Source organism: Gobio gobio (genome assembly GCF_949357685.1).
Source record: "Gobio gobio genome assembly, chromosome: 14".
Classification (NCBI taxonomy): Eukaryota; Metazoa; Chordata; class Actinopteri; order Cypriniformes; family Gobionidae; genus Gobio; species Gobio gobio.
This window is the reverse complement of record NC_137107.1, coordinates 29,280,911-29,298,110: the sequence shown is the minus strand read 5'-3', so window position 1 is coordinate 29,298,110 and position 17,200 is coordinate 29,280,911. Positions and strand designations below refer to the sequence as shown.

The 17,200-nt window shown below is 40.9% G+C and overlaps 1 protein-coding gene across 4 annotated transcripts in view; it reads left to right on the top strand.

The window, feature by feature from the left end:
- Positions 1–16,441, top strand: part of gria4b (glutamate receptor, ionotropic, AMPA 4b) — a 121,348-nt gene extending 104,907 nt beyond the window's left edge. For 3 of the 4 annotated variants that reach the window (XM_079835700.1, XM_079835703.1, XM_079835702.1), the window contains 5 exons: positions 6,171–6,369; positions 9,749–9,996; positions 12,039–12,153; positions 13,840–13,977; positions 14,655–16,441. In XM_079835700.1, the coding sequence (XP_079691826.1) occupies positions 6,171–6,369; positions 9,749–9,996; positions 12,039–12,153; positions 13,840–13,977; positions 14,655–14,819 (865 nt within the window). In that variant the 3' untranslated portion in view covers positions 14,820–16,441. Of the gene's footprint in view, positions 1–6,170; positions 6,370–9,748; positions 9,997–12,038; positions 12,154–13,007; positions 13,123–13,839; positions 13,978–14,654 lie in introns of all 4 variants that reach the window. The other variant, XM_079835701.1, reaches the window with a different exon arrangement.
- Positions 16,442–17,200: the final 759 nt, after the last annotated feature.

Genomic DNA, 17,200 nt, shown 5'->3' with positions numbered 1-17,200 from the left:
CCTTATGTAAAAAACCTTTCGATAAGCTTTTTCTTGAAGTGTCAAGTCCCTGGAGTGCTTCGGTTGCACTGACTGGGTAATATTTATTCAAGTGTGTGTGAAGCTGCCGAATGTTTTCAAGAATGCTCGTGTTTGCGTGTGTACTTAAATGGAGGGGATGTATGGAAAATGTGAGGTTGTTGTTGGTCAAAAAAATATATTTTCTGTTTTTCTCAGCACCCAGGATTTCATCTCTCGTTTTACAAACATGTTTTTTCTGGTATGTCAAAGAACAATTTTCCTTTTCCCGCTCTCTCTTGCTTTCTTCTTCTGTTCCTACTTTTGTGTTTTTATGGCCGATCTTGCTCCAGTAATTGCCTCTATTCACTGATTCTTTTATTCCTCAGATGGCTTGGGAATGATTGTGGGGCTTGGATGAGAGAGAGATCATGGGAGTGATGTAAGGATATGATTGACTCACCAGGCCAGTGCTGTAACAGTGACGGAAATGAGAGAAGGGAGATTACGCTATAGCAGAGAAAGCTTTGCCCCAGGTTTTCTCCATGCCAAAATGATCATTTCAGCCCACAAATCATTTATCTACATAAGACACTCTGGGATAAAAGTTGATACCCTTGAACTGTAATTTCCTTTTTAGATTTATGACCATACACAGATGAAACGCATCCCTGAAATAGCAAGTATTATGTGCTGCGTTACAAGTAATGCACGTGACCGAGTCAGATGACTTGTTTTCAAGTGAAGTATGCCGTAAAATCTGACCTTTTCAAACAAGATATCTTGTGGGGGGGTTTTCGTAATTAAATTTCAAATTTTCAAGTGCAATTGAAAACCTCTCTTTTCTCCATGTTAGAAGCAATAGGGGCATTGTGCGCATGACATGCATTGTAGGAGCTGGCCATGATGGGTATTGTTCTAGACTAGAGAGTGTGTGTCATGGTTATCAGTGACGTTTGGATTTATTTTCAAAAAGCTATTGGTGCTTTAGTGGAATCCTGTCAACATAGTTATTTGTAGTGGACACTAGTGGACAATAATTTGTCTGTTGTCTCAGAGCAGCGGTGGATTTCTCTGCCCTTGAACTCACAGGTGCAACCGCCCTAAATTCTGCTGTCATCATGGCAATTGGTGTGAGTCTTGCTTTTTTGTTTGTTGTGCATGAGATTGAGAATAAAAAGGACAGCTGTTAAACAGAGAGAGAAGCATTGTTTCCAGCGGTTTTGAATCTTGAGTAAATACACTGATTCCACATTAAATAGTCATGAAACTCTTGAGTGATATAGCCAAGGGGCTTTCAGACTGGGGTCAGACTCAGGGGACCTCCAGACAGCCACAAAGGGGGATGCTAGAAGGTCCACAGAAGTGTTTAACGAAAAGAAAAAGATTTTACAACGTGTATTTTTATATTGTTGTTTTTTTATGATTGCATTAAAGGTGCCATAGGTGATCTGGGAAATGCTAACTTAGCCTGCTAGCATTTAAAGCATACGATCCCACCCTCCTTGCAAATCACTGTCCAAAGCCAGACCTCCTCCAAAACACATGAACGTGCACAGACAGGAAGCAAGACGACTTGAGTCTAATATGTGTGTGTGTATGTATATGTATATATTATATTCATATATAGATATATTATTATACACTATATTGCCAAATGTTTTAGGATGTCTGCCTTTACATGCACATGAACTTTAATGACATCCCATTCTTAATCCGTAGGGTTTAATATGGAGTTGGCCCACCCTTTGCAGCTATAACAGCTTCAACTCTTCTGGGAAGGCTTTCCACAAGGTTGAGGAGTGTGTTTATGGGAATTTTTTACCATTCTTCTAGAGGCGCATTTGTTTAGTCCGGCATTGGTGTTGGATGAGAAGGTCTGGCTCACAGTCTCCGCTCTAATTCATCCCAAATGTGTTCTGTCGGTTGAGGTCAGGACTCTGTGCAGGCCAGTCAAGTTCCCCCACACCAAACTCGCTCATCCATGTCTTTATGGACCTTGCTTTGTGCACTGGTGCGCAGTCATGTTGGAACAGGAAGGGGCCATTCCCAAACTGTTCCCACAAAGTTGGGAGCGTGAAATTGTCCAAAATGTCTTGGTATGCTGAAGCATTAAGAGTTCCTTTCACTGTAACTAATGGGCCAAGCCCAACCCCTGAAAAACAACCCCACACCATAATCCCCCCTCCACCAAACTTTTCACTTGGCACAATGCAGTCAGACAGGTACCGTTCTCCTGGCAACCGCCAAACCCAGACTCGTCCATCGGATTGCCAGACAGAGAAGTGTGATTCGTCACTCCAGAGAACACGTCTCCACTGCTCTAGAGTCCAGTAGCGGCGTGCTTTGCACCACTGCATCCGACGCTTTGCATTGCACTTGGTGATGAAAGGCTTGGATGCAGCTGCTCGGCCATGGAAACCTATTCCATGAAGATCTCTACTCACTGATCTTGAGCTAATCTGGAGGCCACATCTGTAGCTATTGACTCTGCAGAAAGTTGCTGACTCAGAATGCGCTGACCCCGCTCTGTGATTTTATGTGGCCTACCACTTCGAGGCTGAGTTGCTGTTGTTCCCAATTGCTTCCACTTTATAATACCTCTAACTGGTGACTGAGAAATATTCAGTAGTGAGGAAATTTCACGAATGGACTTATTTCACAGGTGGCAACCTATCCCTAGGGATGGCTGACATGAAACTGACGTTTCGGCGCTTTGTGGAGATCCCGAAGCGCAGTTGTTTCGAAACACTGCTCTGAACTGTGATTGGAAACACCCATGTCACGTGACTTTGGCTAAATGAAGCTTCAAGTGTTTCATCAGGTGGCGCCTGCATTTGATTGAAAGGGGCGGGAACAAACCACACAGTCACACATCTGTATGAACCTAATTCCCCACAGTTTCAAAGTGGAGTTAAAGTCGGCATGAAACGGAAGTTGAGATCGTCTTTTTCTCCTTATTGTGACGTATATCCGAGTGAAACGGCTTCTGAAATTAGAAAAAATTTAGGGCGAGGCTTGATTTCGTCCTTCGGGAATTGATTGGATCGTTGGAAGTGGGGCGTTGCTAACAAAATGGAGGCAGATTTGAAGTTTGCATTCAGTTGTGGAGAAAAAAATCGATCTATCTTTTAAATAAATATATTTTCTCTCTAAATATTTTCTACATAATGTTACTGAGCATATTTCCTCACTTTTCGCTGGTTTATGCTACAGATTTGACTTATTTTAAGCCTTTTATGGCTTTATTTCTGTAAAGCTTTTTTCTCAGCTCTCCCTTATAAAGGGGGCGCGCCGTACGCGTGTTCACACAATGCATTCCTCAGTGCGAGTCATCACGATAAGCTGTTCGTCCGACTATATTGAGTAATTTTTACATTAAAAAAAAAGCTTTTATTTCTCATATATTTCTCTCTTTTTGCCTCAAGTCCTTCTTGAAGAAGGTATTGTGTATACCGAGAAAAATGCACCTAACCACGATCAGTGACATGTTTCTGAGAGGAGGTGCAGAAACGAGACGGGGCGATAACCCCGCCCTCGCGCCATAGCACATGACCGGGAGAGAAGAGAGGTCGTTTCGATGGGGGAGGGAAAGTTAACATATTTGATTAAAGATTATAAGGGTAAATTAATTTTTAAAAAATAATGAAGTGCACAGATAAATCAGTTATAGTAAACACTACAATATTAATATAAAAATACGAATTGTAAAATTTGATTTCATGCCGCCTTTAATACATCTTCACCTCGTGGGTTTTCGTGAGAGGAGAGAGATTTTGTGATAGCAGTGATCCTGCAAGGATGTATTAAATTGATTAGAATTTCTATTCATTAAAGAATCCTAAAAAAAATTAAGCAGCACAACTGTTTTTAGCATTTATAATAAGAATAAATGTTCTTTGAGCAGCCAATGCGCATATTAGAATGATTTCTGAAGGATCATGTGACACTGAAGACTGGTGCATATATACATATATATATATATATATATATATATATATATATATATATATATATATATATATATATATATATATATATATATATATATATATATATATATATATATATATATATATATATATATATATATATATATATATATATTAGAAAGTGGATCATCATATTTGCGGATTCTTGACATCAAAAACGTTGAAGATCTCTGATAAAGCCTCTGTAAGTGCATACAAACTATGGGGATAAACACTTGACCACTTCCCATGTAAAAAAATACCTTCTCTTCTCGATGAGAAACCGTTTCAGCGCAACGCAATCAGCTCTGTTTTATAAGTAACACATCAACGTTCCTGTAATGTTTAGGCCATACTGAGACATCCAGGTGTTTGAAGACACCACATGCTGTATACGACAATGCCAAGAGACAGAAATTGCTCCCAAATAGGAATGAATGTATTTTTAATGAGTTAATGTAGGAGCTTGCTTTTTTATTTTTCCAATTTGCCAGTGGAAGCAGAGATCAGTAATGTGGAGTATGATTGTGAATGACTCTAGTCTCATGCATGGAGAAATTGATTTGCAGGTATTAAATCTTAATCAGAGCAGTAGAGAGGAAGCCATGAATAAATAAAATGCTGGAGGCTCACTGTGGCTGCAGGCAGTGACCTTTCCATTTATCTGCGGCATGTCAAGGTCTCTCCATTCCTTTCACTCCCGGCATTCTCTCTTCTTGACTCTACCAGGATACACCTCTACGAACGTTTCAGAATGTAATATAAATTCACCAAATGTTACTTTTGCTCAGATACACACATGCTGATGTGTTCTTCGCGATGGGAAATCTGCATAAAAGCGGCGTAGTGAGTAATGCGCAGAGTTTCACTGACAGTAACACATCCCATTTCACAGCTCGAATGGCACTGCTTTGATAATGAACTGCTTTGAGGGATACACTGGTAATAGTTTGCTTATTTTGTGCTTGTGAGTATGTGTGAAATCCACAGAGACAGTTTGATTCTTATCATTGAGCTGTGATCAGAGGGTCTGTATTACAAGAAATGACATTATGAGGACCAGAGAGAATTCCTATTTGTTCATGGATCATATGTCTTTATGAATGATACTGTATGCCAAGCGGCAGGGCAGCAGAGCGGGCCAAGGGGTGACTCACTGGTTTCGCGTCCACTCAATTTAGGCTCTTATTAAATTGGCTTTGTCTCATGAAGTCAAATCGATTAGCCGCTGTTAACGCGAGCCCCGGCGCATCTGATACCCCGACGTCACTAGGCCTGAATGGTGCGTCTGCATCCAGGTTAGCGTTTAGTGGTGGATTTTAAGTTACACAGTGTTCTCTGATTCAAACCTCAGGAGGGTGGCGGCCCACCTCGAGTCCATTCTTAAAAGCTAATTATTATAACCATTTCTTGACAGCGGAAAAAGGATAAGCCTGCATAAATTCACAATGCAATCCTGTAAACTGATATGCATGATCGGGGTGAGGTGAGAATTTAAACAGCGTTGGGATTTAGCACTTCGCCCCCATCATGGTTGACGTCCCTGCCAGCCCACTCTAAATAGCCAATCTGTCTTCATGGCAACCGGTCAGGGAGATCTCCCTTTTAGTGGAGGAGACCCTCACCTACACAGAGTCAATTAAAAGATCACGGCACTGAAAGACTGTTTTGACAGACTAAGTTTTGTACCGTAAGCTACTGAAGATCTGTACCTTCTGTAGGGTCACTATAGGAACTACTGGTTACCTGATTTTAAAGGGAGATCAGCAAAAAGATGTTTTGTTATTAACTCACCGTCATGTCTTTTCAGGAATCGTTTATGGATAGAAAGAATAACAGCATTCCTTTTGTAAATGTCTTTACTGTCACTTTTTGGTAAATACAATGTGTCTTTCTTTTTTTTTTTAAACATTGACTTTTGAACAGTTGTGTACATGGAAGAAATAACATCCTACATGTTTGGAACAACTTAATTTTTTGAGTTTTTGAACTAACAAAGGCTTTGCATTTAATTTGTATTAGATTCTAAAAGATGTCTGACAGAACATTTCTCTCCTTTTCTCCTCCTGCTTTCCTCAATTTCCTTTTCCCTTCTTTTTTTCAATGTTATCCTTTCTTTCATTGCACTGTCATTCTCCGCTCCTTCAAACTCTCCTTGAATGGTCATTTTCCTCTCCACTCTCATCCATTCCGGCGGTGTAGGTCTCTATCTGGACGTATCGTGGGTGGAGTGTGGTGGTTTTTCACCCTCATCATCATCTCCTCCTACACAGCCAACCTGGCGGCTTTCCTCACTGTGGAGAGGATGGTGTCGCCCATTGAGAGCGCTGAGGACCTAGCCAAGCAGACAGACATAGCGTATGGTACACTTGACTCAGGCTCCACCAAAGAGTTCTTCAGGGTGAGTGGGCAAAGCTAATGGGTTGAGGGGAGGTCGGGAGTGTTTTGTTTAGGAGGGGTGAAAGGAAATGGCTCCAGACCGAGAAGACTTCAAGTGCTGTATTAGAAGAAAAACGAGAATCAGTGAAAACCCACAGATTAATAAACCAAGCTAAAAATATATGTTTTTAATTCTTAAGTACACCAGGGGTTCTCAGTCTTTTTTGGTCCACAACAAATTTTTTTATTCTTGTAACCCCACATCACAGAATTAACCTAGCTATATCTTGTATGTATAATTTTAAAACTGGCAAACAGCAACAGGTTTTACTACTTTATATACATTTTTCATTGTCAATTAAGGGTGTGTTCACACTTGGCATGTTTGGTTCGATTAAAACAAACCCTGGTGTGATTGTTCTGTTAGTGTGGTTCATCTGAGTAAGTGTGAACGCTGCCACCCGAACCCTGGTGCGTACCAAACAAGCGGACCGAGACCACTGAGAAGATGGGTCTCAGTCCTCTTCCAAATTATCTCTGGTGCGGTTCTAATGAAATATGAACACAACACGGACCGAAAACATGTAAACGAACCAAAAACGGGACATGATGTTACGAGATGCGACCCTAAAAAGGACTGAATGCTCATGCATACCTGTTTTTTCTCATCATAGTCGTAATGTTGCCCATCGCAGTTCGGTACAGGCATCAGAACCGCATCTCCTCGCAACAGATCTTCGTTTGTGTGTGTGATAGAGGAATTCTTGCCGCTTTTGACTTCTTTAGACATTTTATAAGCTCTTCACGAGTTCTCAGCTGGTCAAAATACCATCATATGTAGGCTACGCTCATACAACGAGCGCATTTATGCCAGCAACATAATGCATTGTTTTGGATGTTCAGTTGCAAAATATACGTAATAAAAGCCGACCAATCAGGTTGTGAACATATTTCTGTGCGTTTAGGTTCGGTATCTTGGACCAGAACTAAATTATTTTGTTGTTTATTTTTGGTCCGGACCAAACGAACCAAACTAACAGTGTGAACAGACTGTTCACTTTTAGGGTTCAGATAATATTGTAGCCTACATTTGACAATATTTAACATAAAAATATTAATAATAATGACAGTGTAGCGCTATTCATAGATAAAAATAACACTTGAAAAAACTATAAATATTAATCGTTTATTTGCATTTAATGGGATATATATTAATATATACTGCCGTTCAAAAATTGGAGTCTGTAATTTCTGGGTGTTTTAAAGGTCCCATGGCATGGCATTTTTCTATTATTTTATAATGTTTCCTGAGCTGTACTTATATTGTTAGTATGACTTTTACATCATAAAATGTCATAATTTAGAAATAAAAGGCATTTTTTCTATACTGCTGTTTGCCCTGTGGCTGAATGCCCTGCTTCAAGAGGCGTGTCTGCTGTGAGACTTCAGTAAAAACACCCACTGTTGTGATTGGCTGACATCTTTGCATTTTATATGAGCGGAGGGGGCGTGGTTTATCGAGGCACGAGCAGGCACGAGTCTGCCAGGGAGACGGATGGACCTGAGTTCACTTCACATCAGTTCTCAGCATGTCTGAACTGTTTTAGTTACAGCATATACTTTAGGTTATTAGTCTATTTCTAGTCGGAGGGACTGTCACTCATGTCAGAAAGTTAGTAACTTTAGTAAATTATGGATCAGCGCTGACTGGAGACGCGAACCGTTTAGAACGATTCAGTCCGATTTGGTGAACTGATTCGGTTCACTAAAAAGAACTGGTTCAAAAGAAAGATCGTTCGCGAACCGGACATCACTAATGTATCAGAGACTGAGCTCAGCGATTGCTAACAAAGTTATTTATAGTAACTACTGAGTTATGAGAGCGCTGTCAGTCAGCGCGAGTTTATTGTGTTTGTATCTGAGAGTTCTGAATAAACAGTCACACCGAGTCCGTCTCTTCATCATTATTCTACCAACTTTGTAACACATGCAAAGTACCATTACAGCTGTCGAGATGAACGAGTTAAAAGTAAGTGTTGATAATAGCATTATTTTTAAAATAAAATAAAAGCGTCAGTGACGCGTGTTGAGTACACAGCGCAAACAAAGACACAACAGCAGTAATCGGATGTAATCCAGTTTATTGTGGGGCTAGGCTGGCTAGCCCGGATATGCTCAAGCTTACCCCCCTTCTGCTTAATCTCACGCCGCGTTTGGTGCCTCCGCTGTGGGCCAGATGCAGTACTGTGGGTCGGGGATGTTGAAGGCCGAGCTTCGGCGTGTGTGAGGTTTATCTCTGCTGATGTTGAGCAGAAACTCATGACTGTATGCACATTTTAGAACCGATAGACGCGACGAGGACGTACAAAAACACTGACTCACAAGATATAAAACACGAAAACACCGTTCTGTCTGGAGAGAGAGAAGCCGCATTGTGTGCACGAATAATAAATAATTAGCTACACATCAGAAATCACTGATCATAGATCAGAAGGAACTGAAAAAAGACTTCTGTTTTCATTTGTACATCCAAACACTGAGAAACTGCCAGCGTTCACTCGTTCACAAGCAATGATGCAATGATCTCTCGACGAGCGTTTGCATGGGCGTGCCAGATTCTCTGGGCGGAGGAAAGGGAGGAAACCGTGCCTGCTTGGACGTCAAACCAGGAGACTTCAGGATTGGCTAGTCTGGCCTGTCATTTTCTCAAAGGCAGAGAAAGACAGCCACAACTCGGTTTTACACCGATCAACATTTCTATCCACTTGGGGACAATATTCAGGCTAGGGGAACTCATATTAATGTTGAAAAACCTCATAAAATGAAAATTTCATGCCATGGGACCTTTAAAGAAGTCTCTTATGCTCACCAAGGCTGCATTTATTACATCACTAAAATATTATTTCAATTTAAAATAACTATTTTAAAATGTAATTTATTCCTGTAATGACACTCCAGTCTTCAGTGTCACATGATCCTTTGGATCCATTTGGAGCTCAAGAAACATTTATTATTATCAATGTTGAAAACAGCAGTGGATTTTTTTTCAGGATTGTTTGACGAATAGAAAGTTCAAGGGCAGCATTTATTAGAAATATAAATATTTTGTAATATTATAAATGTTTTACTGTCTCTTTTGATCAATTTAACGCGTCCTTGCTGAATAAAAGTATTAAAAACAATCTTACTGACCTTAAACCTTTGAAAGGCACATTGAGTAAAGTCTATAATAATTTATAATTCAGAGATGATTTTATTCATTTATAAATGTTAAATAAGATAAATAAATCTCCCATGATCCCACAAGGCTGAGAACCTCTGAATATTTAATTCAATGTCTAACAAATAATCTGCACCCTGTACACTTCACTGGCATTCTACACCTTTACCCCAACTTTCAGAGGTCAAAGATCGCCGTTTATGAGAAAATGTGGAGCTACATGAAGTCGGCCGAACCCACGGTGTTCACGAAGACCACGGGAGAGGGCGTGGCACGGGTGAGAAAGTCCAAAGGGAAGTACGCCTTCCTGCTGGAGTCCACAATGAACGAGTACACGGAGCAGCGCAAACCCTGCGACACCATGAAAGTGGGAGGCAACCTGGACTCCAAAGGCTACGGGGTGGCCACGCCCAAGGGCTCACAGTTAAGGTGGGTGGAGTAGTATAACAATATGTCACGTGTTGTTATGGTATTCCACCTTCCCTGGCGTGCCTATTTCTATTTTTCTCTTCTTTTGTTTTGCTTTTTTCATGTGTTCTTGTGTGCAGTTAATGGTCTTGAATACCTAGCGCTATATGTGTTTGTTTTTATTTTTTCTCATTTTTTTTTTATTTTTATGTAGCCTCAAGCAGGTAATTTCAAACTGATGCATGCATGTTGATGCCACTGACTTTTTGAGCTGAAATGTCTGGATGTTTAACAAAGAATGTGAATTTTGGAAGCCTGTGAATATTCTGCCTAGTCTGACGCTACCCAAATCTCTTTCCCACGTAGACTGGGAGGTACAGACATTAAAAAGCACTAAAGTAGCATGAAGCATGTACAGAAAAGGCGGAGAAGAGTCAATTACAGATGACGGTAGCTCCCAAGATCAGCCATTTTGTTGAGGAGTTACCGTGGTCTGTCTGACTCTTCTCCTGATACCGGGGGGAAGAGCATCCAATGGCGTAGCAGCTTTTCTCCTGCTGTTGTGATGTCAGACCAGTGCAGGAGATTCACACGGCTTCAGATCTACAGTGCCCTTAATGCTCTTCTTTCTCTTCCCCTCCTCAGCTCAGATGTCTCACTACATTCTTTCCCTGTCCCGTTCTTTGTTCCTGTGGGCTGCGTGTTTATTAATGTTGCATTCAGATAAACTGCATTCAGGATAAACCTCTCTTGAATCATTCCCATCATATACATTTGACCCTTAACTAGATCGTAGATTAGCTAGATCAGACTCATACAATGGTCCAAAAGTCTGAGACCACATCATAGAAATGTATTCATTTATTTATGGAAATATAACGTTTTAGGATTTAAACGTTTAAAACAGGTGATTTTATTATGAATGTGTTGATATTATTTTGACTATTTTGATCATAATTAAGATTATGATTCTAGCTCACATTTATTTTTATTTATTTATTGTCATTGAAAGATAATGTTTTAGGGTTGTGTCATTTAAAACAAATGTAATGTATTTATTAATGTGTTTAATTTGATAAATATTTTAGATTATGCTTCATTTCTAGTTTGTTTGTTTGTTAGCTTGCTTTTTTGTTGTTATTCAAATCATCCTAAAGTTTTATGATTTTGAAATTATTATTATTCGTTTAAAACGAATTATTATGATGAAATATTTAAATTTAGTAAATATTTTAGAATTTGTACTATTCCTAAATAAGTGTTAAAAGGTCTGAAGTTCTTGCTTCCATTTAAGCACAAGATGCTGTTCCTCAAAGATCGTAATTTACAATGCAAGTATTCAATTTGAAAATGCAAAAAAGCATTTTCACTGGTCTTTTATACTTTTGGACCACATTGTATGTGACAGCAAGTTCTTAGAATGACATTAATTAATAGGCTCTGCTTATATTTATAGAACATTACCTACAGACGCTATAAGCATTCTGAGAACTGCAGGGAAAGGTGTTATCTGGTATTTAGGAACAGAATTGCATTGCCAGCTCCCTTGTGGCTGAGCCAAAGGTGGGAATGCAGGGGTTTGGGGAATAGGATCAAACTCATTCAGCACTTTCAGAGGCTTAAACCCTCAGTGCTCATTTAAACTGTCTGTAAGCAGCATATAAGGAAAGTAACAGGCATTCAATATGGTGAGGTCCCTCTGCGCATCTCACCGCAATATTGAGGACATTGTAAAGCGGTCGAGTGAGGATGGGAAATAAGGCTATAGCTTGGGTTGGGGAGGGGGGTTTAAAGCGGTCATCAGATATTGATTTTTCCATTCCTCCATCTGGAGGTGTGTGTTATGGGTAGACAAATAAGGCTGGTGTGAATTAACATGAAAACAGGGAAAGAGAGGTTTGTCCTCCGTGGTTCTGTGTTTTCTAAGGGGAAGTGGGGTGGGGACGGGCGACTAATCTATAGAGCTTTCCACCCCTTTCTTTCTTCCTTTATTTAATCTGATTGGATTCTGCTCAACTATGACAAACTGCTGCTACTGACAAACTATGTTTTATCGTTTCAAGAAGTGCAGTTAACCTGGCAGTTTTAAAACTGAATGAACAAGGCCTGTTGGACAAATTGAAAAACAAGTGGTGGTACGACAAAGGAGAGTGTGGCAGCGGAGGAGGTGGTGAGAAGGTTAGCCACTATGTCAACCAACGCGGGTAAACAGTTTCCTCTGTAACGGGAGCATCTGCCGGGGCGCAAACGCATAGCTGACCTTCATCCTGACCCTATTTAGCCTGAAGAGAAAGAGAGAGAGAGGAACGCAATTACTGTCAGAGCACAAATATTCGCTGTGGATACTGGGCACAGATTCCCTCGTCGATCTTGTGTCATTCATCATGTTTCCTGTCAAGGAAACATTTTCTCCTTTTGAAGTAGTTGTGTCTTTTTACATCCAGTTTCTTCAGTTGCTGTTATTCTCCTCCTGAGGCGCATTAACTGCATTTTTTATAGGAATGCAGAGAACATTCATTGTCTTTGCAGGTGCTGCAGTGTCGCATTATGATTATGTATTGAAGACATGATCTAAAGGCGGAGGCAGTTGAACAAAATAAAACTGATTTAATATGCACGACTAAAACTGATTGTAATTATATCCAAATTGAAATGAAACCAAACAGTCATATCTATAATGATGACCTTGGTTAGAGGGATACAGAAAGGTTGGTGCCCGTGGTATATTCCAATAATTGTGGTTTAACAGTAATTGCCTCCAGTGTTGATTGAGAAGAAGGCCGTGGCAGTATGCGCCCGTTACCTAAAGCGATGGAGCAAGGTCCCGTTCATATGTCTGTGGCTCCAGTGCCAGGCCCTAAAACACTGTTCCCCTAAAAGGAGCACAGAGACATGTACTACAACGGGACCATTGGCTCGGTCACTTTGCCAGTGCAACTGCTGTGTCAGCTGTTATGAGTGAATAACATAAAATAACATGTCCTATGATGTTATTTATGTTATTTGTGTTACATTCCTCTGCGCGGTTGAAGAACCCCCGTAAACCTTGCCGTTTTGAAACTGAGCGAATCAGGCATCTTAGACAAGCTGAAAAACAAATGGTGGTACGATAAGGGCGAGTGTGGACCCAAGGACTCGGGAAGTAAGGTCAGTCTGGGACCATCACTGTTGTCTAATGCTCAGTGAGGTAGAAAGTCACCAGTATCTAGCGCATGCTCATCTGTAGGGAGATTTCAGATGTGCACCAAGTAAGATAGTTCCAGCATGCCCTGCTTCTCCACACTAAATCTTTGTTTTCAGTAACATACCTAGTACCTGAGAGGAATGGAAGTGACTGGGTGTCCCAAGTTTATTTAGCTGAGCGTACCATTGATTTCTTTTTGCATGACAAACCAAGCAAGCCTGACTTTTGTGAAGCGAGAAATGCGACACCTGTGGAGATAAGCTAGAACACAGCGAGGAGTTAAATCCTGTTTCGGAGAACCCGCAGTGTGTAATCGCACATGGAGCTAGCGATCCATTTGAGAGCTCAGCCAAAAGTAAAAATGAAAAACATCTCCTGTAATTACATACTAATTGTTACCCTTTAAATTGCTGTCAAAGCACTGATGCCTGTCTATAGAATTCGCCACAAAAAAAAAAACATCAGCTTTTCAGATTAGCCTGCAAGCGAAAGGTTGATTGGGAGGATATGAATTGATTTGTCTGTACACTGTAAATGTGTGTGAATGTGTTTGGTAGCGAGTAGATTCGTAGACTAGTGCTCTGAATGTGTGTGTGTGTGTGTGTGTGTGTGTACGTGCGCTCCGCTCCTGCCCCGTTAACTTCCTGTCTTCCTGTTCCTTTCCTTCCTCTCGCATCCAGGACAAGAGCTCACAGGCCCTCAGCCTCAGTAATGTGGCTGGGGTCTTCTACATTCTGGTCGGGGGCCTGGGCCTGGCCATGCTGGTGGCCCTCATCGAGTTCTGCTACAAGTCCCGAAACGAAGCCAAGAGAATGAAGGTGGAACAGTCTGAACGTCGCCCCTCTTCCTCTCCTCTCCCCAGTCCTGTCCCCCTCCCCAGCCCCCATCCCTCCCCAGGCCCCAGTCCCACCCACAGCACTCAGAGTTTAGCCACATATAGAGAGGGTTACAACGTCTACGCCACTGAAGGAGTAGAGATGTAGGAGGTCAGATGTACGTAGGTGCCCGGCAGTCGTAAGTGGAGTTCCTCTGTTTTCGCTGCCGTAGCTTGCCGTATGTGAGCCCGTGGTAAAGCTTCTTGTGTTTGTGACGTCCTTGTTCTGTCTCCTCCACGTGTACTCCGAGTCGGAGACCTGCATTCACATAATCTGTGCATGCTGAAGACCGAGGTCCCTGGACATGTTTGTAATCACACGCCAGTGCGGTAACCTCTCTTATAGAGGGAAGAATAGTTAAACAAAGCTTAAGACGATCATTTCACTCCAGGCATAGTCTTGAAAACCCCCTAGTTGTCAATTTCAAGTAATTTTTAGCTCCAAAGGACTATGCCAGATGTATTTGAGATGCTTCATCGCTGAACTGTGTCATAATCTGGTGTTTTGTATGTGCTTGCTGATAATGTGCACTCATTCAAATAATAGTGCTCTGGCTCTTAAATGCACACAGCTGACTTCCGTTCTCCCTGTCCCCGTTTGTCTTTTCTCCCCGGACGCAGCTCACCTTCACCGAAGCCATGCGGAACAAGGCGCGCCTGTCCATTACGGGGAGCGTGGGCGAGAACGGGCGCGTCCTGACTCCCGACTGCCCGAAGGCTGTCCACTCCGGCCCGTCTCTGCGGCAGAGCTCCGGACTGGCTCTGGTGTCGTCCGACTTGCCGTGAATACCAAAAACATTCAAGTGCCTTAAACTCCACAAGACCGCAAAACAGACATCAGAAAACCGACCCTACAGAAATGACGCCACCTGACAAGGTAGATTTCGCAAGGTGCCGAGGTGCCACCGCAAGATACTATACTCTATGAAGGATGGTTATCGCACAGACTTCTGCGTTTCCGTCATGTACATTCAAAGAACTCGTGCTGCCTTTGAGGGTGAAGCAGGTGGGAAGAAAGAGAACAGCGAACTCAACTGAATCTTGATAGCCTGTTTGGCGGTAAAAAAAATGAGCTGCTCGTTCTAACACTCTGCCATAACCCTCGCCAAACCGAAACACAGCAACTCGACATCTTAACGTAGTTAAAAATGGGCATTTGTTTGCCCAAGAGGGTATTATTAACATGGATATGGTATTAATGAATACTTATTAAATAAACTGTGAAGAAGAGTTCATATATATATATATTCTATAAAATCATAACTAAAATAAATTATTTACATCGTTTTGTAAATAGAAGACTGTACAACTCGCTTGCTTTTTAATGAATTTGTAAATAGCCGATTCTGTAGTGGACAGGGTGTAATTCTCTTTTTAAACCATCTTTAGACAAAGGAGTCATCGCAATAATGGTTAGAAAACATTAAAAAGATGATTTGATATATGTAGATGTACATGAACTTTTATGGATTTAATAACATGGGCATGTTATCAGTGCCAGTGACCTATGCGCCCATGATTCTCGGGAATGTGGCACACACTCTCAGTGCATCTCAGCCGCTGCTCTTTCCCAAGCCATGCCCTGCATAATCACTGTGCAGTCGTAGACCATGGTACCCTCTAGACTGTTTTATTTTTTTCCACAAAAGCATACTTTATTTTTGATTTTATGTGATTACTGAAGAAAAAAAATGGAAATACTGAGAAGTAATTAAATGTTTGTCCATTCATTTTAGAGCAGGCGTCTTTATGAATGATATAAAGAAATTAAATTGGACAAGAAACCAATAATTGCGCAAATGTGTATAGAAATAGAATAGAAAGCGTTCTTTCTACTGACCGCCTCTGAAGACACTGTTTGTATCGTGAGAGCCATTGTCAGAGTTCAGCTTTGGCCTTTTTTATGAAAAACACTGTGTAACCTCATTCAGGCCTTTAGCATGTTCTCCAGAAACTGTAGCAATGGACGTCTGGACGAAAGGACAATTTCAAAGCTTCAGGACACCATCGTGGAAAACGGATCAATCTTTCTCTGCCCAGTTCTGTTCAACTTGCATTTGATCTCAAAGTGCAATTTATGGTTCCTCCTGTTCCAACAACACCTCGTCTCGATAAACACACATGTACTTTTACTCAAGCACACAATGTTTGTCTCTCGTTGTATTTCTCCCTCTTTTTCCTCTCTGCCTTCTACTCTCATTCTGTCTCAAACACACACACACACACACACACACACACACACAATGATCCTGATGCATATTGAAGTTCAGTGTGTCTGGAGACTGGCATTAGGTTTTTTTCCCCATGGTTTCTAAAGCTGTGATGAAAGTGGTGTCCTTACTAGGTTAATATGTTAAAATTGTAAATATTTATTTTGATCATTTTTTAGTAAAATATCAATGGACATGAAATTTCACCTCTGTGTCTTTATTTGGGTCCCAAGAACAAAAAACATCTAGCTCAAACAGAGACTGGACTCTACAAGATCCAATCCAGACAGGGATAGTTCACCCAAATATGAAAATGTTGTCATCATTTACTCACCCTCGAGTTGTACCAAACCTGTGTGAATTTCTTTGTTCTGCTGTACACAAAGGAAGATATTTGGAGGAATGTTTGTAACCAAGCACATCTTGGCCCCCATTGACTACCATAGTATTTTTTTCCTACTATAGTAGTCAATGAGGGCCGAGATCTGCTTGGTTACAAACATTCCTCCAAATATCTTCCTTTGTGCTTAATGTAAGTACGTGAGCACTTAGCCAGTGAACTCTTAGCACAGGATCTAACTAAATTCTGTCAAATTTCACATTCCAACCCTGTATGACTTCATTTAAGTGGATAACAAAATAAGATAATGTCAAGAATGTTATCTTGGTTATTGTATTATGGGGGCAAAAAATTCTCAAAATATGTTCCACAGACTTGACTTTAACTAACTTCCTCAGTAATATTCTCTTCAAACATTTAACTGAAAATATGTGTGTAAAATCATCAATATATAGTGAAAATCCATGTATATAAACAAGCCAATATAGCACAATTGTTGGTATTGCCCATAAATATGATATGTGATACATTGGTGATGTATGCTCTGAGTTATATATCTGTACTCTAGTCACTAAGCATGCCAGGGTCAAGAGAGTTGGATCCAGTGACACTGGAAC